General features: G+C 41.4%; 1 protein-coding gene across 1 annotated transcript; it reads right to left on the bottom strand.

The window, feature by feature from the left end:
- Window positions 1-684: 684 nt before the first annotated feature.
- Window positions 685-25451, bottom strand: LOC137030630 (macrophage mannose receptor 1-like). The gene is made up of 4 exons (XM_067401049.1): window positions 25415-25451; window positions 24972-25322; window positions 2286-2627; window positions 685-1649 (listed from the first exon to the last, which is right to left on the bottom strand). Exons 1-4 carry the CDS (start codon window positions 25449-25451, stop codon window positions 1291-1293), a joined length of 1089 nt encoding a protein of 362 aa, XP_067257150.1. The 3' UTR covers window positions 685-1290.

Here is a 25451-nt window from a genome sequence, read left to right as displayed (position 1 = left end):
ATTGATTTCTTCTATAAGTGTGATTCATTGTATTTGAGGAAACTGACATTCTCTTAGTTCAGTTATAGTCATTGTATTTTTGGGGTCTCGTACAGTGTTGAACTATTGAACTATATCATACTGTGTGTAGTGCACTGTGATTTTCCCTTAACAATTTTTGTTTCTCCCATTGTATAAATTGATATACTCATATATTTCTTTCTTTTGTTTTATTGTTATTTTTGTTTAGTTATTGTCTATTTAATACATTGTTTATTTTATTGAAGGTTTATTAATTGGAGGCACAGCGCTACATAAATTGTTTATGTGTAACTAGCTTTGTAACTACATCTGGGACAGCAGGGCTCCTGTCAGGACATTATATGAGTGAACCCGGCTGGAGAGGGTTACATAATAAGGCAATATTGGGGAATGTTTATTAATGGCCAATCATTGAAGACCAAACACCATAAATCTGAACATTAAGAAAAAAATATATATATATTTGATCTGCTAAAGTTGCCTGTTGCTCTTCAAATCTGTCATGTGGCCATATGAACTCTGAGCTGATTTAACTCTGGGGATTTTACTGTCTAGAGTTGATAATAAATAAGTTGAAAGAATCTATATGTCATTCAACATTTTCTATTATTAAAATTGTATATATATTTGTGTTTATAAACGTCACAACACAAGAATGCTGTTTGTAAATAAGTTTATTTGAGCTGGTGTTGTTGAATTACAGGTTGCAAGAAACTTTATACTCATCTTTGAGTTTTTCTTTAAGAATAAACCATATTTCATTTCACTAAGTCATATTGATGTTCACAAATCACAAGTAATTTATAAAGATATGACTAGAAACAGGAGTAGAAGAAAGTATCCACACCACCAGAATCCCAAGATCCCATGAAATCAACTGATGTGATTGTGCTTTACTTTGATTTTCTTTTAAATAGTCAATATGATTTATGCCAAATCCTTGAATCATGATCTTCTAATGTCTAGTTGACTGTAAGTGTGTTTGATTGAACAGTCTGTGTTAAAATATTGAGCCATTTTTCCAGAAGAGAATGACTGCAATTTCCAAATGTTTCTAAAAGCCACAGATGAAAACTCATTTTGATTTCATGGGGTCTTTAAAACATATATAGTGCACACTGGTATTTTATACTCTAAAATTAATTTCATTGTACTGATATAAGCACATTATCTGATTAAAACAGAACAAAAAGTGATTGCCAATTTTTTAAAAAAGATAGAAAAAGGCAAAATGAAAGTGAAAGAACAGCACAAACGAATCCTTCACTCTTAATTTCTGCTGCAGATGAAGTTGAGTCTGTCAGTCTCAGGACGGCTGATCCAGCGCTGATCTCCTCCAGACTGAACTGCTCCAGATCTCACTGTACGCTCACAGTCCTCTCCTGTGCCGTTCCCTGGAGCCCAGTTCTGATAGCACTCGGTCTGTCCGCTCACCCAGAACCAGAGGCCCACAGTGCAGGAGTGACGTAAACCCAACCACACCGCCCCAGTAGACGCCCGTTTAACCACATTCATCACACGACGCTGAATCTCTTCTGAATGAACCGAGACCAGATCCACATGATTCTGTCTGCAGTATCTCAGAGCTTCAGACCATGTCCGATTCTCTTTGATCAGAATCAGTTTTTCTGGACACAAAACAAACCACAAGCAGAAACTAGAGAGAGACTGATCAAAAACAACATGCAGAACAAACACTGTGGAGGAATTTGTCATGTCAGACATTGAACTTTAAAGGGTTAGTTCACTCCAAAATTTTAGTCTTTTAATCACATGTAAACATTGATCAGCGAACATAAGCAGAAGCTCAACCTAACATGTATAACACACAAAGAACAATCCTCTTCTGGAAACTCAAACGAGAATGAACCTCATTACGCAGCATGTTTGAGCATGTTAGGTTGAGCTTCTGCTTATGTTCGCTGATCAATGTTTACATGCGAGTAAAAGACTAAATTAAATCTGTTCGTCATATAAAGTGATTGATTCTCTTCTCTTTAGAATATTTGGACGAACCACTTAATTTATATGGATTAGTTTTCCGATCTCATTATGGAGTTTTGGAAGTGTCAATGGAAGGAAATCTGACATCTGTCATCAAAAATATCCTCATTTGTGTTTTGAAGATGAATGAAAGTCTTACGGGTTTGGAGCGACATGAGGGTGAGTAATTAATGACAGAAATTATATTTTGGGGTGAACTAACCCTTTAAGATATCTGGAGGTGATGGATGGATTGTGTGTGTTTGTGAGGATCTGCTCACCTTCATGACACACAAAAGGATTTGAATCACTGCAAAGGACGTCATTCCAATCTTTTGGAGCTTGCACTCTGATCACTGCACAGTTTTCATTATGTCCATTACTAGGTTCACCAGACTTCCAGTATCTGAATGAGGAGTCACTCTGATCTGACCACTGCCATGAGTCTCTGAACAGACCGATCCAGACATCATCAGATATGTGATTATCATTGATGAACTGCTGAAGCTGTTGATTCTCATTCTGGTTCCTCACACTGACCAGATCAATGTGATTCTGTCTGCAGTAACTCTGAGCGTCTCTCCAGTTCTTCGTCTGATTGACAAAGACGAGTCCTGTGCTCACTTTAAGAAAAACAATAAAAAATTAAAATAAAAAAAAGTTATTCTTTATTCTTACACTGCTTTATGGTTTGATGTGAACAGGAACAGCAGTGGAAACATCAGAAACCGCTGATGATATATTGAATCTTCTCAATATCTTCAGGATTATTTTAAAGATTTAACATGAAGTAACATTTGTGAACATCATGATGATTTAAAAAGGAGCATAATTTTGATAATAACGACACCTACAGGTGAACAGAATGAGTGTTTAAACCTGTCATCAGATGGAAAGAGTATTAAAAAAAATACTGAGAGTAAAATTAACATTATTTTACAAAAATGTAGTGTGAGTAGAGAAAAAAAACCTAGTTGAGTAAAAGAGTATCTTATTTGAAAGTCTCATGATGAAGTGAGAACTGAGCTGTGGATTCAACCCGCTTATAATAAACACTGAACACTGTAATTAAAAATGAAGAAAACAGTGTAAATACTGTAATTCACATTATCTTTAATTGTTTGTAAAAGAGAATGAAGAATATCATCCAACAGTTTTAATTTTGACTGACAAAACAACACAGAACGTTTATTACAGAGAAGAAAAGATGATAGTTATTTTCAGTGCATTTGTCACGGGGCAGGCCACTCAGGCTGCACCCACCCCTAAAACCCGTACCACCCTTGGGGAGTCGGACAGAGGCCAGGCAAGGACGACAGACAAGGCTTCAAGTAACACCGTATTTTATTGAGCATAAAAAGGGAATCTAAAAATGGTGAGTCTTCTGGGCAGGGTCGTTCCGTCCTGCGGACCCGCCGGAGACCCACAGAGTGCGATATAGGGGGGTGCTCTGGTGAGTGGCTTCGCTGTCTTCCAATGGGAGAGATGGGTCGGGGCTCACACTGGGAGGAGACTGCTGTAGGACCGTTCAGGTACGTATTTCGGGTGACGTACTCCCTTCTTCCCAGGGGGAGGACGGGTCGGGACTTACGACCGGAGGGTCTGTGATGGAACAGTTAAGGTACGTGTTTTGGATACGTACTCCTCTTCTTCTGCAGATGACAGCCAGAAAACTGACGGCTGAGGAACTCCACTACCAAGCAGTCCGGGAAGTATTCCAATATGAAATCCTCTTGAAGGGCTGGCAGCCACAGAGCTTACAATAAGGGAAGTTCACTGCAAAGCAGACAGGTGAATACACAGATACGTAATCCTCTTCTTCAGCAATGACAGACAGAGAACTTACAGCTGGAAGAGCTTCACTGCAAAGCAGTCAGGTGAGTATTCAGGTATGGCTTCCTCTTGAAGGAGTGACAAACACAGAGCTTACAATAGGAGAAGTTCACTGCAAAGCAGACAGGTGAATACACAGATACGTAATCCTCTTCTCCAACATTGACAGACAGAGAACTTACAGCTGGAGGAGCTTCACTGCAAAGCAGTCAGGTGAGTATTCAGGTATAACTTCCTCTTGAAGGACTGGCAGCCACAGAGCTTACAATAGGAGAAGTTCACTGCAAAGCAGACAGGTGAATACACAGATACGTAATCCTCTTCTTCAGCAATGACAGACAGAGAACTTACAGCTGGAGGAGCTTCACTGCAAAGCAATCAGGTGAGTATTCAGGTATGACTTCCTCTTGAAGGACTGGCAGACACAGAGCTTACAATGGGAGAAGTTCACTGCAAAGCAGGCAGGTGAATACACAGATACGTAATCCTCTTCTTCAGCAATGACAGACAGAGAACTTACAGCTAGAGGAGCTTCACTGCAAAGCAATCAGGTGAATATTCAGGTATGACTTCCTCTTTACAATGGGCTGTCATATAGTACACTCAAATATCTGTGGATTACAACAGTGTTAGCCTCTTCTTACGTCTTAGAACGTGACAGAAAACTCAAGTAGTGGACACCCGGCGAGTTTAAGTTCACACTTCACACATCAAAACAGTGCATCACATCACTTCATCACTGCAATTCAACACTCAGTGGGAAATACATATATAGATGGCCGTCGCCCATTTCTGACCTGGCATTCACGTCAGGGAGTCCCATAAACAAGAGAGAGGATGGAGATCGATTGAACTACTCACAGTCTCTCACAAACGATCTTACTGTCCAGCGATTTCCTCCTTCCGGTTGAGTCGACGTGCTCTTTCTCCCAAACTCACAATGCCGTGCCTGTTTGCCAGCCCCACTTCCTCTTCTCCACCGCTCACTCTTCCTCCGAGATTCACAGTCCCCAAAAACGGCCCCCTCTTTAGTGCATCCTCTCTCCTTTTATCCTACCCTAAGGGCAACGTGTCCCAATGTGCACCACTGCCGGTGATTTCCGCTAATCACCCCATTCGCGGGGATTTTTCGCTAAACCGGAACTAGCCCGGTGTTCCGTTGTTATTGGTCCGGCGGGAGGCAATCGTGGCGAACATTAGTTCCGCCTTGACAGTTGGAATTTTTGTCACCTCGTGACATACCCCCCCACCCAACCGTTCTAGTCCCTAGAACGTGATGGCTCTACCCAGTCTCCGTACCGTGCCGGAGGCTGGCCTCGGTTATCCTGCTGGGATCGTCTTGGGGGCGAGGGGAAATTGGCTTGCTCAGGTTCAATGGCCGGTCCCCTTGGGACCACCGTCCAACCTATCATCGGGGTTCGGTGGGCTCTTTCTTCGGTGGGGATGATGGTGTCTACAGGCCTTGGGTAGTTGGGGCAAGGGCGGATCAGGTTCCGATGCAATACCCGTTCTGGGCCGGTTCCCCCTTCAGGACAAAGGACGTACACGGGCTGGTCAGGTCGGGGTTGTCGTTGGACCATGTAAGGTCGGGGCTCCCAACGGTCACTTAACTTTCCCTTTCCCTGGCGCCGACTGTCTTTAACCAGGACCCTTTCTCCCGGCAGCAGGGGAGCCTCACGAGCTGTCCGATCGTATAATCTTTTGTTCTTCCACGCAGCTCGTTCAATTCGGGAGGAAACCTGCTCATAAGCAAAATGGAGGCGCTGGTGGTGGTTGCTCACCCATTCCGTTAGGCTAGTCCCCTCCTCTGCGGGGCTGGATCCCAACAGTAAGTCCATGGGTAACCGTACATGCCGTCCGAACATCAGGTACGTCGGAGCATATCCAGTAGTGCTATGCACGCTGTTATTATAGGCCTGGACTACGGCCGGGAGACTTGCCATCCAATTACCCTGTTGTTCCACCTCCAGCGTCCCTAACAGACCCAACAGGGTCTGATTGAATCGTTCACACCCTCCGTTCCCTTGGGGGTGGTACGGTGTTGTGTGGGTCTTCTTGCACCCGTATAGCTGACACAGCTCTCTGATGACCCGGGACTCAAAGTTTGGACCCTGATCCGAATGAAGGACTTCTGGACATCCAAAGGGCTGGAACACATTTGGCAAATAGTCTTAGAGCTGAAACATGACAAACCAGGGCCCAGATCAGGACGCAGACAAACTGGCTAAACCGACCGTCTGCTAGCCGCCTCACGTCACAGAACTCAGATAATTCACAGCACATAGAAACACTTACACCTAGATATTATCACATAGAGACTGTGTCTGTACCTCGAACTAGTAAATACAAAAAATTTCCGAAACCTTTTAAGGGTAAAAATTTAATTGATGTTCAAAAAATGAAAATCACAGATAAATCAGATAAACAAATGATAAAGCTTGGGTTACTGAATATTAGATCTATTTCTTCAAAAGCACTTATTGTAAATGAAATTATCACAGACAATAAACTAGACTTGCTGTGTTTGACAGAAACCTGGCTAAAACCAGACGATTACATTACTTTAAATGAATCTAGTCCTCAAGGTTATGATTATCGACACAATCCTCGACAGAAAGGCAAAGGGGGAGGTGTTGCTGTAATTTATAGTAATATATTCAGAATCATTCAAAAGAATTTCAAATATAATTCCTTTGAAGTGATGGTGCTTTATGTAACATTATGTAAGTTGACATTTGTGCTGGCTACTGTATACAGGCCACCAGGGCACCATACTGACTTTATCAAAGAATTTGCTGATTTTCTATCAGAGTTAGTACTAGCTGCGGATAAAGTCCTTGTTGTTGGTGATTTTAATATCCATGTAGATAATAACAAAGACGCATTTGGATTGGCATTTGCAGACATTTTAAACTCTATTGGAGTTAGACAACACGTGTCAGGACCCACTCATTGTCGTAATCATACCCTAGATCTAATACTGTCGCATGGAATTGATATTGATGCTGTTGAAATTCTACAGCAGAGCGATGATATATCAGATCATTATTTAGTCTTGTGTATAATACAATTAGCCAAGGCTACAAAACCACCACCCAGCCATAAATATTGTAGAACCATCACGTCTACCACTAAAGATTGCTTTATAAATAATCTCCCCGAGCAGTTTCATCGCCTTAGTATACCTGACAACTTAGAAGAACTCGATGCTGCAACAGAAACTATTGGCTCCCTCTTTTCCAGCACATTAGATGCAGTTGCTCCTTTACGTCTAAAGAAGATTAACCCTCTGGAGTCTGAGGCTGATTTGGGGCTTGGAGAAGTTTTGACATGCCCTGACATTTGTGCTTTTTTCAGTTGTTCATAAACATATAAATGACAAAAGTGTCATTACACTGTATTCAGCACAAACTAGGCTACAATAATATGTGAGGAACATGTATGTACATGTTTGTGTTTTTGAAGGAATAACATTTATGCGTGGTTATTGAAAAAAACAAAAAACTTAAGTCACTGAAATAAGGCCAAAAAAAGTATAATAAATCTGTGTTCATAAGACTTTAGGGTATTGGAGGTTGTAGACTAGAGTTTTTGCTTCAAAATTATGTAAAAATTATGCTGCCTACTCCTTCATATAAAACAATATATTGATTTAGTTTTTGTAAGACACTTTTTGCCAAGAAACACAGTATGCGAGGAGGCGTGAATAACCACTGAATAATGGGCCATTCTCACCTGAGAAGACAAAAGAATTGGATAGTAATGAGCTGAAATGACTTGCATATTAATGAGGCATTTCAGTCAGGTAGGCTGTGAAAAAAACCTTCTGTGATGTCTCAAGCTCATTAATGATATATGAAACATACAGAAAAATATTATTACAATATAAAGTAATGGTTTTATATTATACTTTAAAATATAATGTATTTCTGTGATGCAAAGAGTCTGAATATAGGCTTTTAGTTTAAAAGCATGCACATTTGGAGAAATATTGGATTCTCATGTGCTTATGTCAATTTTCTATACAGAGGAGTTATTTTTATTTAATATTCACTGTCATTACTATGAGCGCTGGTGTTTTCAATTCATCCTTGAAGTCGGAGGGCGCTCTGTGCATTTTTAGTCCACAAATTCATCTAAAAGAAGAAGAGGCTATTCCATGAATGGAGTTTCCAATACATACTGCAGCCGGAGGGTGCTAATGAAACAAAAACTCATCTAAAATTCATCTATAGAAGAAAAGTAAACAGGAACTAACTGCATGTCTTCTAGAGATCGCTAACCATGACTTTTACATCCAGATAAACACTTTTCAAGACAATAAATACACGATTGAGACAATGAATGCATGTATTGCCTGAATTTGCGTCTGAATAGCGCTGGCTCCGTGGGTGTGGCCGCATTAGCGGATAATGAGCTGAAACACGGATTTCTGACATGGCTCTCTTTTAATACAGATTACATAAACACAGAAGGTTTGTTTTCGATTTGACTTACATGATTTAAAACCTGACATCTTAACGTTTTTTTAGACATAAGTTTAATTTTTCTGTGATTAGTATTCACTAAGTTACAGTTCATTTTCTGAGAACTATCAGATTGGACTTCGTTCAGAGGGAGAGGAGAGATCACGCATCATGTTAGTTTTCTTTATTTTACAAAAAGCACAACATTTTGTTTTTACTTTGAGTGTATATAAATAAAAGAAGATATTCTATAGTTTCAATTGATATATTACTTATGTCTCTATGACAAAAAATGACGGAGTATTTTAAGTCTGTTTTGCTGCAATGTGAAAAAAAACCTGCAAAACGCGCCGGCGCGTTTTCAGACCTCAGAGTGTTAAGGAAACTAATCCAACGCCGTGGTATGATGAGCACACTCGGGCTCTAAAACGAGCTGTGAGAAAAGCTGAACGTAGTTGGAAGAAAACAAAACTAGAAGTTTTTCGCCTTTCGTGGAAAGAAAAAATGATTGAGTACAGAACGGCTATAAGAAATGCTAGATCTACTTATTTTTCAAATCTCTTAATAGAAAACAAACATAATCCTAGGTATTTATTTGACACAGTGGCTAAATTAACTAGAAACAGAGATTCAACTGCTGACGTTTCCATAGAGCACAGCAGTAATGACTTTATGAACTTCTTTACTTGCAGGATTGATAATATTAGAGAGAAAATTATAAACATGCAACCGTCTACAGTTTCGCTTCAGACAGTGCACTGTAGTGTCCCTGAGGTAAAACTAGAATCATTCGCCGCTATAGGAGAGGAAGAATGATCTAAACTTATCAAATCATCAAAATCAACGACATGTATGTTAGACCCAATTCCGACTAAACTACTGAAAGAAATGCTTCCAGAGGTCGTAGGTCCACTTCTTGATATAATTAATTCATCTCTAACACTAGGATACGTGCCAAAAACCTTTAAGCAGGCTATTATTAAACCTCTTATTAAAAAACCTCAACTAGATCCGAGAGATTTAGTAAATTACAGGCCAATCTCGAATCTACCTTTTCTGTCAAAGATACTAGAAAAGGCAGTTTCAACACAACTGTGCTCCTTTTTAGAAAGAAATGGAATCTGTGAGGATTTCCAGTCAGGATTTAGACCATACCATAGTACTGAGACTGCTCTCGTTAGAGTTACAAACGATCTACTCTTATCATCCGATCGTGGCTGTATTTCTCTATTAGTGTTATTAGATCTCAGTGCTGCTTTTGACACTATCGATCACAACATTCTTTTAAAAAGACTTGAAAACTATATTGGCATTAGTGGAACTGCTTTGGCATGGTTCAAATCGTACTTATCTGACCGTTATCAGTCTGTAGTAGTAAATGAAGAGATGTCGTATCGATCACAGGTTCAATATGGAGTACCACAAGGCTCAGTACTAGGACCGTTGCTTTTCACTCTGTACATGCTGCCCTTAGGACAGATAATTAGGAAGCATGGTGTTAGTTTTCACTGCTACGCTGACGATACTCAGCTCTATATTTCCTTGCGCCCTGACGAAACCTACAAATTCACAAAACTAACAGAATGCATAGCTGACATTAAAAACTGGATGACAAGAAATTTCTTATTATTAAATTCAGAAAAAACTGATATCCTAATCTTTGGACCAAAAACTTCCTCACGAAAAAACCTTGAATACTCTCTAACACTTGACGGGTGCTCCATTAAACCTTCGTCCTCAGTTAGGAACTTGGGTGTGCTCTTTGATACCAATCTTTCATTTGAAAGTCATGTTTCTAGTATCTGTAAAACCGCATTCTTCCATCTAAAAAATATATCTAAATTACGACATATACTCTCAATGACAAATGCGGAACAGTTGGTTCATGCATTCATGACCTCAAGATTAGATTATTGTAACGCTCTACTGGGTGGTTGTTCTGCTCGGCTTTTAAACAGACTACAGTTGGTCCAAAATGCGGCAGCTAGAGTTCTTACTAGAACCAGAAAGTATGACCATATTAGCCCAGTTCTGTCAACATTACATTGGCTCCCTATTAAACATCGTATAGATTTTAAAATCTTGCCACTTACTTATAAAGCTTTAAATGGTTTAGCTCCCCAGTACCTAAGCGAGCTCTTAATGTATTATAGTCCTTCACGTTTATTGCGATCTCAGAATTCAGGCCAGTTGATAATACCCAGAATATCAAAATCAACTGAAGGCGGCAGATCCTTTTCCTATTTAGCACCTAAACTCTGGAACAATCTTCCTAGCATTGTTCGGGAAGCAGACACACTCTGTCAGTTTAAATCTAGACTAAAAACACATCTCTTTGCTCTTGCATACACATAACACATTATCAATACATTAACATTTTTCAAATCCGTTAAAGGATTGTTACGCTGCAATACTTAGGTCGGCCGGAACCGAGAACATTTCCTATAACACTAGATATACCTGTACATCAGAATAAGAATGGCATCTACGCTAATATCTGTCTCTCTGCTTATCCTGAGGTTTGCCGGGTGCTGGATCCAGGCCGTATCCAGATCAGATGGAGAACCTGTGTCTGGACCTGCCTACAATGTAGCCCAGGAGACAATGGGCCTACAGATCCAGTTCTGGCTGCATGTATAATTCTGATTTTTAATCCCCGTATCCGCTTACATATATTTATATATAATCTATTTTTAATCTCTATAATAAAATGTATAATTCAGATTTTGATCTCCATATCCATTTTATATATATCTTCCAAGGGGTTTTTTCCCTCCTAGGACTTTTTTCCCAGTGTTAGCACGCTGGGTTTTTCTCCTAGGGGGTTTTTTCCACCCCTGGGAGTCAGCCGACATTGGCTTAATGTAGCACCATCTTGTATATGTTACATATTACCACGCTTGTTTGTACAGCTTATTTTTAACCACTTCCCTTTTTTCTGTGCTTCTAATATGTAAAGCTGCTTTGAAACAATTACCAATTGTAAAAGCGCTATATAAATAAATTTGACTTGACTTGACTTCCAAAGGGCACTGGCAGTGGTGGTTGCGGTCTGGTCTCTAGTTGGAATGGCCCATGCGTACTTCGTAAAGAGATCTGTTACTATGAGGATGTTTTGGATGAGGTCAGTGGGCCGACCTAACGTCAGGTAGTCCATCGCCACCATATGTAGTGGGGCTTTAGCTTGAATGGGGGCCAGTGGAGCTCGTACCTCTCTCCGGGTCTTGAAGAGAATGCAGCGTGGGCACGGTGCAATGAACATCCTTACTGCCTTCTCCATCCCCGGCCAGTAAAAGTGTCTCCGCACCAATGAGGTCGTCCTCTCCTGCCCTTGATGTCCCAGGTGGTTGTGATAAGCTTGGAGCAGAGCTTGGGATTGATCTTCAGGCACCACTATTTGACATACCTCCTCCCCCAGTGCTGGGTCCTGTAACATTCGACAGACGACTCCCTCCTTAAGAAAGAGCCTCTCCCGTTATCCCAGGAGCTGCTTCACCCCTTAGGGTTGCCCGTGTCGTGCTCCCCCTTCTGGCCAAGTCCCTCGCTGCAGCCAATCTTGTATCTGGGCCAAAACCGGGTCCTCTGCCTGTCGGTCCTTCCACCATTGGGGGTCCCAACCCCAACTCAAGGGAACTCCTTCCCTTCGGAGCCCAGGGGCCTCTACAATCCCCACCATAAGTCCTTCCTCCGCTGCTACATTCCGAGGCTGAGTAGATCTCAAGGGTTTACCCTCAATGAGCCGAGACAGTACGTCGGCATTGGTATGCTCCTTCCCTGGCCGATACTGAAGGTGATAGTCATAGTTGGCCAGCTGCGCCACCCATCGCTGCTCGACGGCTCCCAGTTTTGCAGTTTGGAGATGGACCAGCGGGTTGTTATCCGTAACCACGACTACCTTCGCTCCCCACAGATAATCCTTGAACTTCTCGCTGACGGCCCACTTCATAGCAAGGAGCTCAAGCTTGAAGGAGCTATAGTTAGCATCGTTACGCTCAGCTGGATGCAGACTCCTACTCGCATAGGCGATGACCCTCTCTTCCCCCTGTTGCTTCTGGGCTAGTACGGCCCCCAATCCCAGATTACTGGCGTCCGTATAGAGCGTAAAGGGCTGGGAGAAGTCAGCATAGGCCAAGATCGGGGCTTGGAGCAGCTCTTGTTTTAACTTCTGAAAGGCCAACTCACAGGCGGGGTCCCATGGGATGGTAGGGGACCCTCAACCCCGGGTCCGCCCGAGCCTCCAAGCAGCTGATTCAGGGGTTTAGCGATCTTGGCAAAGTCCTTAATGAACCACCGGTAGTATCCCACGAATCCCAGGAAGGATCTCACCTGACGCACTGTCCTCGGCGCGGCCCACTCCCTGGACGGCCGACACCTTTTCGGGGTCCACCGCAATCCCAGCCGCACTGACTCGATGGCCCAGAAACTTTACCTCTTTCCTAAGCAACTGGCACTTCTCGGGCTGTAGCTTTAACCCGTACCATTCCAAAGACTGGAATACTTGCTCCAGGTGTCGGAGGTGAGACTCAAAGTCGGGAGAGTACACAATGACATCGTCTAAGTAGACGAGCGTGGTGTCCATAAGCTGGCCTCCCAAACAGCGCTGCATGAGCCGTTGGAAGGTAGCAGGAGCGTTACACAGACCAAACGGCATACGCTCCCACTCAAAGAGGCCAAAGGGGGTGGTGAAGGCAGTCTTTTCCCGGTCTCCTTCCTCCACTTGAACTTGCCAGTAACCACTAGCCAAGTCTAAGGTAGAATACCAGGCGGCCCGAGTGAGGCTGGTCAGGGAGTCCTCAACCCGCGGCAGGGGGAAAGCGTCTCGTTTGGTAACATGGTTCAGCTTCCGATAATCGACGCAGAATCGCCATGCTCCGGTCTTCTTCCGAACGAGGACGATCGGTGCTGCCCACGGGCTACTGCTCTCTCGAATAACACCCTTCTCCAGCATCCCTCGTAGGAGGGTACGAACCTCAGCATACAGAGTCGGGGGTACGGGACGATAGCGTTCCCGGCTCGGAGGAGCATCTCCAGTAGGGATCTGGTGTTTTACAATGTCTGTCCACTCATAATCCTCATCATGTGCGGAGAAGAGATGCTTCCATCTCACCAGGAAATCCCGGAGTTGCTTGGCCTGCCCTTCTTCCAAACCGTCACCTCGTAAGGACTCCCCCGCAAGGTGGGCCGGCAGCGCTTTCTCCTTTCTGCTTGCAGGGGATTCGGTCTGTGCCAAGGCCACCTCCACTACCGTTGGGCCCACCTGGCAGAAACGAAACTCTCCTTCCTCGTGAACTTGTTGGAGGCTTACCATGGTGACCTGAGCCAGACGTTGGTGTCGATGCAGATCCACTGCATAGGGATTTGTATTTCTCAGTCTTACGGCAACCCGACCCCGGCGGACAGAAGCCAATCCCCGGGCCACTTCCACAGCCTGGCAGTCTGAGTGAGGCTCCACCAGGATCCATTCCTGGGACCTGTGAAGCTGGGCAGGAAGGCGGGCCCAGATAATGGCCTCGCTCTCGGCCGGGACTGACAGTAACGACGTAACGACACATCACTCTCCCCACATTCTCTCGATTCCGTTGGGCATCAGCCATGCAGACCCGGCGACAATCGGCCACGATCCGCTCCCATTCCCGTTTTTCCTCCCTCGGAGCCGAAGGGGTGGGTCTCGCTTTAAACAACTCCTCCCAGCAGTCCGTGATGACGTTCATCCCCAGTAGGGCACGGTGAGCTCCCAGACATGTATCCCGTACGATCACAACTCCCTTTTGAGGCACAAGGGTCCCATGAACCTCCAGGTCTGTGACCAGATAGCCCACATACGGAATGTCCAAACCATTTGCCCCATGCAGGGTTAACCAAGGGGCATCTGCGGCCGAATGGCCCTGGACCCCGAATAACTCCCGAGACAGGCTTTCGGAGAACAGCGTGACCTGGGAACCGGTATCCAGGAGGCATTGGACTTCGGTCCCATTGACTTGAACCACCACAAGAGGGCAGCGCTCGACTAGACAGTTCCTGGCCGCCAATGGAGAGGGGTCGATTAGGGGGGTCCCAACCACTTGACCCACAGTGGCCGGAGACTCTAAAAACCCCCCTGCGATCCCCGGTGTGCGCTGCATTGCCAGACGTAATGGCCTGGTTCGCCACAGCCATTGCAAATGGGATGTCCTTGTTCGTCCCATTGGAAACGGAGCCCGGATGACCGGGGTGGACGTCGCACTGGGAATCGACTACCTTCGGAGTATGCTCGCTCTCGTGCCGGTAATGTTCTCGGCGTAATTCTTCTAGGAAAGTTTTAGACAGCTCTGTCATCTGGTCACGGACATCTCTTCTCAACTCTTCTCGTAAGGCCTGTTTCCAGTCGGACGGAGCAAGAGGCAGGGGACTACTGGCAGCATTGGTGACCATACAGTGGGAAGGATCTGAAGTATCTGCATGATCCTGTTCGAGGGCCAGAGCTTCCTGGCGTAGCTCATCAAACGTCAGAGTAGGATTGCGACGAAGTTGTATTCGGAGGCTCTGACGTATTGGGCCATCTTGCAACCCCAAAAGAAACTGGTCCTTTAGGAGGGCCTCTCCTTCTCCAAGCCCATGGTCCTGCCTCTTCTTCAGCCAAAACAATTGTTCTCGCAATTGCAAAGCAAAGGCACGTATGGTCTGCCGAGGTCCCTGCTTGCAATTAAAGAATTGCGTCCGGAGGACAGCTGCAGGAGTTTTGTCACCGTACTGCTCCGTTAGAAAGTCAAGGATAGCCTGGGCCGTGGCTCGGGTTGCTTCCTGCGCCGCTTGTACTTCTCTCCTGGCGTCACCTTCGAGTGAATTTAAAATAAACTGGGTCTTCTGTGTAGCGTTTAACTCTTGGAGGCCCGCCAAGTACTCCACTTGAGTTTTCCACGCCGACAAGCTGAGTTCTGAACCTGGTCCTCCATACTTTTGGGCCCAAGGGGCTCCCATAAAGATGGGCATAACATGTGGGTGACCCACCGGTACATCTTCGTCTGCCATTGCTCCGCCTCTGTCTACTCAACCCAAGGTGGAATCCTGCCGACTACGCCAAATTATGTCACGGGGCAGGCCACTCAGGCTGCACCCACCCCTAAAACCCGTACCACCCTTGGGGAGTCGGACAGAGGCCAGGCAAGGACGACAGACAAGGCTTCAAGTAACACCGTATTTTATTGAGTATAAAAAGGGAATCTAAAAATGGTGAGTCTTCTGGGCAGGGTCGTTCCATCCTGCGGACCCGCCGGAGACCCACAGAGTGCGATATAGGGGGGTGCTCTGGTGAGTGGCTTCGCTGTCTTCAAATGGGAGAGATGGGTCGGGGCTCACACTGGGAGGAGACTGCTGTAGGACCGTTCAGGTACGTATTTCGAGTGACGTACTCCCTTCTTCCCAGGGGGAGGACGGGTCGGGACTTACGACCGGAGGGTCTGTGATGGAACAGTTAAGGTACGTGTTTTGGATACGTACTCCTCTTCTTCTGCAGATGACAGGCAGAAAACTGACGGCTGAGGAACTCCACTACCAAGCAGTCCGGGAAGTATTCCAATATTTTTTTTTATTTTTTTATTTATCAGTTTACAATATAACAACAAAAACAATACAATTAGTGTACATTAAGCAGTATCAGAGTATACAAATGTAACATATACATCAACAGGTCCAGTTTGTATTAGTAAAATAGACTAAAACAAAGTAATAGCACATGAATGGTCAATGTGTAAGCGATGGATATAATAAAAAAATAAAAAAATAAATAAATTAAAGGGTCAAAGGGTTCAAGACAGATTCAAAAAAATATTCCAGTTCTCTAAGAAAATGTGAGTTTTGTTTTTTAAACTGTATGTTAAATATTCCATATGTAGTGTGTCGTTTATAATTTGTTTAAATAATTCAAATGTTGGTGGTTGTTCTTTTTTCCAATTCAGTAATATACATTTCTTAGATACATAAGAAATCAGACCTATCCTTTTTATAAATACAGAGTCTGAAGTTTGATTTAAGTCCACCCCAAAAAGATATATTAAAGGAGTCTTGAGATATGTTTTCCCCAGGGCCATCCCAGAGAACTCATGTACAGAATCCCAAAACTCATCTAGTTTTTCACAGTTCCAAAACATATGCATAATGGTGCCCCTATGTGTTTTACATCTATTGCATAAAGGGGATGCGCCAGAATATATCTTACTAAGGCGAACTGGGGTCAAATATGTTCTTTGTATAAATTTGTAATTTTGTTCAATTATTTTGTTACTAGAGAATGAAAAAAAAAACACTTTTGTATATAATATCCCACTGATCGTCATCAAAATAACCCAAATCTTTTTGCCATACACTTTTTAATGAAGTTAATGATGATACAGCTTGATCTCTTAAAATTGCATATATCTCAGACATTTTTCCCTTTAGTATTGACGTGTTCTCTAGAATATTATCCAATTTAGATAGTTCCACTGAGATATGACCCTTTGCAAGAAGATCATTTATCAAATGTCTAAGTTGTAAGTACTTGTAAAAATCTTTATTGTCGATATCAAATTCACTTTTTAATTCAGAAAAAGATTTAAGGTGCCAAAACAGAGATTTTTGAGTGCAAACTGCAAAATCTTTTGATTTCCTGCCAGGCTTTCATTATATTATAAATCACAAATGTATTTACGCAGCCATTTATCCGTTTGATATTATTAATATAGGGTAATGATGTTAACGACACTGGGTAAATGGCTTGTTTCTCGATATCAGTTTATTGTGCATTTTCTCGAGAATGTACCCAACTTATGATACTTTTTGTTTGTGCGGCCCAGTAATATAATTGAACATCTGGAAGCCCTAGGCCCCCATTTTCTTTTGATTTGCATAAAGTTTTAAGAGCAATCCTTGGTGGATGGTTATTCCAAATAAAAGGAGCTAATCTGCTTATTTAAAGTTTTGAAAAATGATTTATTTAAGTAACATGGTAGAGATTGAAAAAGATAATTATAGCGCGGCAGTACATTCATTTTAATCACATTGATTCTTCCCAAAAGAGAGATGGGCAATAGAGACCAATATTCTAAGTCATCCTTTATTTTTTTATTTAACGGAAGATAGTTATTGCTAAACAGATCCTCAAGGTTAGACGTTATCACCACGCCCAGATATTTAAAACCAGTCTGGCTCCAAGTAAAGGGTGATATATTATAAAGTTTTTGGCTAATTGAAGAGGATAATAGGCAAGCATTAGATTTGGTCAAGTTAACTTTGTAACCTGATATACTGCCAAAATCATTTATAATACTAAGTGTTGCAGGGACAGATTGGTCGGGCTTAGTTAAATATAATAAAATATCATCTGCGTACAATGAGATCTTATGAACAGTATTTGAAATGCATACCCCTGAAACATCATCTCTACTTCGTATAGCTTCAGCAAGAGGTTCAATTGCTAAGTTAAATAGTAAAGGGGAAAGAGGGCACCCCTGTCGACAACCTCTTTTTAATACTATTTCTTCAGACATTAAATTATTTGTACAAATTTTTGCTAAGGGATTACTATATAAGTTTTTAATCAACAAAATAAATTTATCACTCAAATTGAATTTTTTTAATGCAGCGAATAAAAATTTCCATTCAATTCTATCAAACGCCTTTTCAGCATCAAGGGATACTATTAGTGTTTGTAAGTTGTTCAATTTTGAATAATTAATTATGTTTAAAAGTCTACGAATATTGTCTGAACCATATCTGGCTTTTACGAAACCCGTCTGATCTGGATAAATTAGATTGGGGAGAATTTTTTCAAGCCTGCTTGCAAGAAGTTTACATATAATTTTAAGATCAACTGGAAGTAGCGAAATTGGACGATATGCATTCTGTAGCATCTTTATCTTTCTTATGGATTATAATGGCAGTCTTCATTGTTTCAGGAAGACTGCCATTCTCAAAGAAATCATTCACCATTGGCATAAAAAGGGGTTCAAGTTGAGGCCAAAATGCCTTATAAAATTCCGAAGGGAATCCGTCTAATCCAGGGGTTTTCCCTGATGCCAAGGATTTGATAGCTTTTTGTACTTCAGTTGAGGTGGGTGAAGCATCCAAATATACCCTATCCTCCTCTGCCAGTGATGGTAAAGATATAGAATCCAAAAAAGTTTGTATATTTGAATCAGATGGGTTCTCAGAGTAATAAAGCTTATTGTAAAATTCAGCGAAAGCTTGATTTATTAATTTTGCATCATAAGTCAGCTGGCCATTAGAGTTACGAATTACCTTAATTGTACGTTCTGCACGTTCCCTCTTCAGTTGGTGAGCCAATAATCTACTAGGTTTGTTCCCAAATTCAAAATACTTCTGCTTCGTAAAGGACAGCAATTTCTTAGTTTTTTCAGTCTGAAGAATATTTAATTGGTTTCTAATGTCCTGTAATTTTTTAAAATTTTCTTCTGAAGGATACCGTTTATGAAGTTGTTCAAATTTAGAGAGTTCTGACATTAGCCCCATCATACGCTCCTTTGTTGCCCTTTTTCTTGCAGATGTGTAAGATATCAGGTTCCCTCTAATAACTGCCTTTGCAGCATCCCACATAACCGCTGATGAAACATCAGAGGCAGCATTATCAGTTATATAATATTTAATCCATTCTTTAATGTTACTACATGCATCATTATTATCAAGTAGTGAGGAATTAAACCTCCAGTGTTTATGCTGAGGTAAACCTTGACCTATAGACAGATTAAGATAGACTGGTGCGTGATCTGATATGAGGATTGATCCTATAGTACATAAGTTTACAAAAGGAATATACTCTTGTGGTAAAAGAAACATATCTATGCGTGAATATGATTTATGTCTTGTTGAATAAAATGTATAATCTCTAGATCCAGGATTTAATTCTCTCCATATATCAACTAAGCCTACTTCACTGGAGGCCAATTTTAGGGCTTTAGACGAATTGTAATTACACATTGAAAATGTGGACCTGTCTAAATTTGCATCAGAACAACAATTAAAATCCCCTGCTAATAGCCCAAGAGAAGTACAATATTGATTGAATAAAGTAACAATGTTGCTCATAAATTTTGGAGTGTCTATACTGGGAGCATAGATATTCATTAAAGTAATGTCTTGACCATACAGGGTACCTTTGATTAAAATAAATCTTCCTTCTTTATCACTCTGTTGTTCTTTAACTAAAAAAGGTACATTTTTATGAAGGAGTATAGCTGTTCCCCTTTTTTGAGTTGTGTAGCTAGAAAAGAATACTTGGCCCACCCAATCTCTCTTAAGTTTTTGATGTTCTATATCAGACAGGTGGGTTTCCTGCAGAAAGGCAATATTAACTTTTTCTCTCTTAAGAAAAGTAAGAACTCGTTTGATAGGGTGGGCTAACCCTTTGACATTCCATGTTATCACTTTACATACATTTTCCATTTTACAGTGGTGCTTGAATTATACAGACCGACCATTTGTACACTCAAAACTAAAAGATTAAATACAGTACACTGAACAGAACTACAAACTCCCGTCTCCCTCCCACCCCCTTTCCCTTTTGGCACGAGCCCTGTCCCCAAACGACAAGGCAGGCCCATAATTGAACGAACTCTAGACATATAATAACCAGTGAAATCGTGCTCAAAACTCAAAGCACACAAATTTACACTAAAAAGAAAGAAGAAAAAAAAAAAAAGGAATGACCTTGTCAATTCAAAGACTAACAATGTAAAGGCATGAAAATATAATACTGATGGTGTAACAAACATATTTATGCAAAAGTTAACATAACATGGCTTTCAAAGCAAAAAGGCAAATTCGAAATTTTCAGTCTTCTACATTCTTAGCAAGCTCAGTATCTATACCCTAACAAGCGTTTATCACTTAAATCCAATCCACAGTTACTCACATGGACAGTTTAGCCAATGCTGCGATAGAACTCCTCGGCTTCTTTGGGAGATGAGAACAAGTAAATCTTTTTGTCATGCAGAATCCGCAGTTTACACGGTTGAACGAGGAATCCACGATACATCCCTTTATCAACGAACAGCTTTTTGACATTGTTAAACTCCCGGCACTGTTGCATAGTTTCAGCTGAGAAGTCCTCGGAGAAAAATAGCCTCGTTCCATCGTAGGTGATTTCTCTGCGTCTTGTAGACCGAAACACCAGTTCTTTATCCTGAAATTTAAGAAAGCGGATAAGAACGGGTCTGTGTTGGTTAGGTTTGGCTGGGGCTAGCGTTCTGTGAACCCGCTCCAGAAAGAACGGCGTGTCAGGTGTTGTGTCCGTCCACCGAGGCAGCATGTCTTTGATAAAATCCATGAGCGGCCTTGAGCCTTCTGCACCTTCATGGAGGCCGAACAGTCGGAGGTTCTTTCTCCTGCTGTGGTTTTCTAAATCGTCAACCTTTGCCTCCAGAAGATTCAAACGTTTAGATGCTGAGGTGATGAAATAATCAGCTGTATCCAGTCGGCTTTCCGCCGCCGCGATGCGGTCTTCCGCGTCATCAATTCTTTTTTCGTTGGATATTACCGCAGTTTTAATTTCTGTCAAGTTGTTCTCTAATGTTTTAACGGACGATGAAACTAGGGCTGCACGATTAATCGCATGCTATTCTCACGCGCATTTCGTCAGTAAAGCCGGTTCCCTGATTACCGCTAAATCGCCATCACCTGTTTTTAAACGGAGCGCCTTTTAATAGACGGAGCCGTAGTTCACGGACAAGCCACGCAATATCGCGTTCATTATCGCAGGCGATTCATCTGCGATATGAACGCGATATTGCGTGGCTTTTCAGTGATCTACGGCTCTGTCTATTAAATGCCGCTTCATTTGAAAGCAGGTGATGGCGATTTAGCGGTAATCAGGGAACCGGCTTTACTGACGAAATGCGCGTGAGAATAGCATGCGATTAATCGTGCAGCCCTAGATGAAACTTCACTTAATCGTTTTTCAATGCCGTCCAATTTGGTTCCGAGCTCCGTTCTCAGCGTTTTTAGTTCAGCTAACACATCCGATGTGTCCGCCATGGCAGCCAGGTCTGGGTCGGCCTGAGATTTCGGTTTTTCTGATCCTGTTTTTCGCGCTCTGGTAAAAATGTCACACTGTTTTGCAGTAAGATGTTTGGACATGTTCAAATTGTCAGTTTTGATCGGAGTTAGTTGAGTTTACAGGGGTATAATAACTTTTTTTGTGTGCAGGTAGTCAGAGCAAATCAATCAACCAGCCATCTTCGCCAGAGCCACGTGACACCCCCCCCGGGAAGTATTCCAATATGAAATCCTCTTGAAGGGCTGGCAGACACAGAGCTTACAATAGGGGAAGTTCACTGCAAAGCAGACAGGTGAATACACAGATACGTAATCCTCTTCTTCAGCAGTGACAGACAGAGAACTTACAGCTGGAAGAGCTTCACTGCAAAGCAGTCAGGTGAGTATTCAGGTATGGCTTCCTCTTGAAGTACTGACAAACACAGAGCTTACAATAGGAGAAGTTCACTGCAAAGCAGATAGGTGAATACACATATACGTAATCCTCTTCTTCAGTAATGACAGACAGAACGCAGCTAGAGAAGCTTCACTGCAAAGCAATCAGGTGAGTATTCAGGTATGACTTCCTCTTTACAATGGGCTGTCAGATAGTACACTCAAATATCTGTGGATTACAACAGTGTTAGCCTCTTCTTACGTCTTAGAACGTGACAGAAAACTCACGTAAGTAGTGGACACCCGGCGAGTTTAAGTTCACACTTCACACATCAAAACAGTGCATCACATCACTGCAATTCAACACTCAGTGGGAAATACATATATAGATGGCCGTCGCCCATTTCTGACCTGGCATTCACATCAGGGAGTCCCATAAACAAGAGAGAGGATGGAGATCGATTGAACTACTCACAGTCTCTCACAAACGATCTTACTGTCCAGCGATTTCCTCCTTCCTGTTGAGTCGACGTGCTCTTTCTCCCAAACTCACAATGCCGTGCCTGTTTGCCAGCCCCACTTCCTCTTCTCCACCGCTCACTCTTCCTCCGAGATTCACAGTCCCCAAAAACGGCCCCCTCTTTAGTGCATCCTCTCTCCTTTTATCCTACCCTAAGGGCAACGTGTCCCAATGTGCACCGCTGCCGGCAATTTCCGCTAATCACCCTATTCGCGGGGGTTTTTCGCTAAACCGGAACTAGCCCGGTGTTCCGTTGTTATTGGTCTGGCGGGAGGCAATCGTGGCGAACATTAGTTCCGCCTTGACAGTTGGAATTTTTGTCACCTCGTGACACATTCATCACCATTAAATCATAATGTATGAAAATAAATTGATTTAAAATCATTTGTAAGTCCTTAATAAACACATATCTATTGTTGAACATAAAATATCAATGTTCAGAACAGTGCAAAGAATACAATAAATAAATAAAAACTCATAGTTCATCATCACACACCAGAGGTCGTTTTGAAGAGAGAAATAAAGCCCATTTATCTCCAAAATGCCAGTTTTATGGTTAAAGAAATGAGAATCACTAATATTATCACACAGTTTTCCTCATCAAATGCACATTGCACTGGATAAGATAGTGAGCGAACACAAACTACACTGTAATTCATAAATTGAATGAAAACTGACAAGAAAAAATATAATTACAGGAGTGAATCTGCTCCATTGCTCCACAAATCACTCCTGAAATTGCTGTGATTGACAGTGATAACTGCAGCAACAGACGGACAATAGAGCATTTGTCAGAATAGAGCGGTGCATTAAGTGCTGTAGAGTAAATGAAGATTAATAGACCTGCAGCAACACAGAGGAGAAGAAGAGAACAAGTCTGTGTTGTCTGAGTGCTTCAGCAGCTTTAAAGATCAGTTTAAAAGAGCTCTTTTCATTTCACATCCTTTTTAAAGCAATGTTTAAAAATCTGCCTATTTAATGTTTTTAAATAATCTACAAACATTTGAAAGTATTTAATGCATTATTTAGTGATTAGCATGAATCACTTATTATATATATATTATAATAAATCCAAAAGCGAAACATGAAAAGAACTACATTAGGAAGTGGGAAATGAGCTAACAAGTGTCCTCTGCTGCCATCTGCTGGTTATAGTGCTCATTACAGTGTGTCATTTTCATTTTAAACATCTTTTTCCACTAGAGGACATAAATCTTCCACTAAACTAAAGCATATGCCATTCATTCTCCATATCTCCTTGAATGAAAATGAGAAACGTTGACTAGATCATCTTTAAACTGAATTTACAATAACTATAATTAATTACTATAGATTACTATAAAATCACTATAGAGGTATAATAATAATAATAATAATAATAAAAGTGTTCAAAATAGTAGGCTACATGTGTTTAAAACATTATTTAAATCATATATTGTCTGGGGTCTGAACATCATGTGCACCAGACAAAAGACCCCGATTGCTCAGACCTCCACGATTGAAGATAAAAGAGTTCAGATTCATTTGCTGCATTTTTCAGATATCTGAAAAGGAGGAATATTGATGATGAGAGTAATAATACATCTCTGATCTGTTTTACTCATTTGGAATACAGTGAGTCAATTAATTCATTTACTTTAATTATTATTTTTGTGGTAGTTTTGTAATCTGTCTTAAAATCTAATTGACCTACTACCTGATGAAGACAATATCTGCAAACAGTTTATCAGTATACATAAGGATTGTGTATTGTTCTTTTTACACATTTTATTATTATTATTTTACACATAGCCTAAATTTTATTTATATATTTTTCTCACTTAAGATATGCAAATGTGCGGAGCTCCTAAAGGGACATGGTGGTGAAAAAAATTGGGATGGAAGGAAAAAATATATTTCTAATCTTTTGCGTTTTCTGACAAAACCTGTTGTGAGTTCAGACAAACACTTCCTGTTTAATTTCCCTCAGGCAGTGGTTCAGACAGCTCTGTACATTAACAATGGAGCAGTTAATAGAGTTTGATTCTGAACTGAGACTGAAATATAAAGAAATCTGTTCAGTGTTTAGTTCAAGACACGGTTTGACGTCAGTGAAAGACACCTGAACGGATAAGTTCAGTAAAGTTGGCAACATATTCACAGATTCAGATTTCCTGGATCAATAACTCATGAGCTAAACTTTGTTAAAACACAATAACATCTCTTTACAATCGTAGACAACGAGCTACAACCTAATTTTCCTCAAAACAAGTCTTCCTCCGTTACGTACAAAATACATTGATCTCTATGTGCAGGAGCTGAAGGGACCGTCTGCAAAGAGCAAAACCTGAAAGTGTTTCTACAAAAATAGTCAATATCTTCACTGTTACACACTGTAGTGTCACCAAATTCAGTTCACACATCACTGTTTTGATGGTTATACTACAACAGTTGGTTTGGGGGGGGGAAATGGTTTTGTATGTTTTTATAATTTTTTTTATTATGAAAAATAGTCAACTTCTCTGTTAGCCACTGTAGTGTCATCAAATTCAGTTCACAGATTTTTATTTATTTTTTTATTTTTTTATTTTTTTTCTAAAATTATGCAAATTATGCAAAATCACAATTTATCAAACTAAGTGAGTTTAACCAACAGTCATGTTTTTTTTTTTTTTTTTCTAATCAGAAGTAAATGTTCTGGAGTCGTTATATTTGCTATATGGTGCATCTATAAATTAATGGTTGTAATTTTAAAAAGTTGAACTCACTGTTGTTGCAGATGAAGGTCTGGCTGTTGCTACATGACACATTATGCCATTGTCCATTCTTCATCACAGCACACCTCTCTTCTCCATTATTTGGTTTTCCATTAGCCCAGTTCAGATAGAGCGCAGGATCACCTGAAGACCACTGCCATTTATCAACACTCGTCTTCTGCAGCCCAATCCAGCCATACGAATTCCCAATCACTCTCTTCACCTCGTTCATGTCGTTCATGTTGTCAACGGTGGCCAGATCTGTGTAATTCTCTCTGCAGTATCTCTGAGCTTCAGTCCAGTTCTTCGTCACGTTTATAAAGTAATACTGACGCTGAACACATTCAGATACGGAGCAGAGAGCTGTGAAAGAGAGGGTTTGATTTAATGCTTTTCATAACAGAGTCAAACCTGATGAAACTATAAACCATCAATAAAACAACAAACACACTCACCAATGAGAAGAAGAATGAAATATAGAGTTTGCTCCAT

The sequence above is a fragment of the Chanodichthys erythropterus genome, chromosome 11 (genome assembly GCF_024489055.1).
Source record: "Chanodichthys erythropterus isolate Z2021 chromosome 11, ASM2448905v1, whole genome shotgun sequence".
Classification (NCBI taxonomy): Eukaryota; Metazoa; Chordata; class Actinopteri; order Cypriniformes; family Xenocyprididae; genus Chanodichthys; species Chanodichthys erythropterus.
Note: the sequence above shows the minus strand (reverse complement) of the source record. Positions and strands in the feature narration are given on the sequence as shown.

Bases quoted from the DNA above. Each gene is read 5' to 3' on its own strand.
- LOC137030630 (XM_067401049.1), bottom strand. From the start codon at position 25,451: ATGGAGCAAACTCTATATTTCATTCTTCTTCTCATTG. The intron at 2,628-24,971 runs GTGAGTTCAACT...TTTTTCTTAAAG, and splicing joins GACCTTCATCTGCAACAACA to TGAGCACAGGACTCGTCTTT. The intron at 1,650-2,285 runs GTGAGCAGATCC...TTTTGTGTCCAG, and splicing joins TCCTTTTGTGTGTCATGAAG to AAAAACTGATTCTGATCAAA.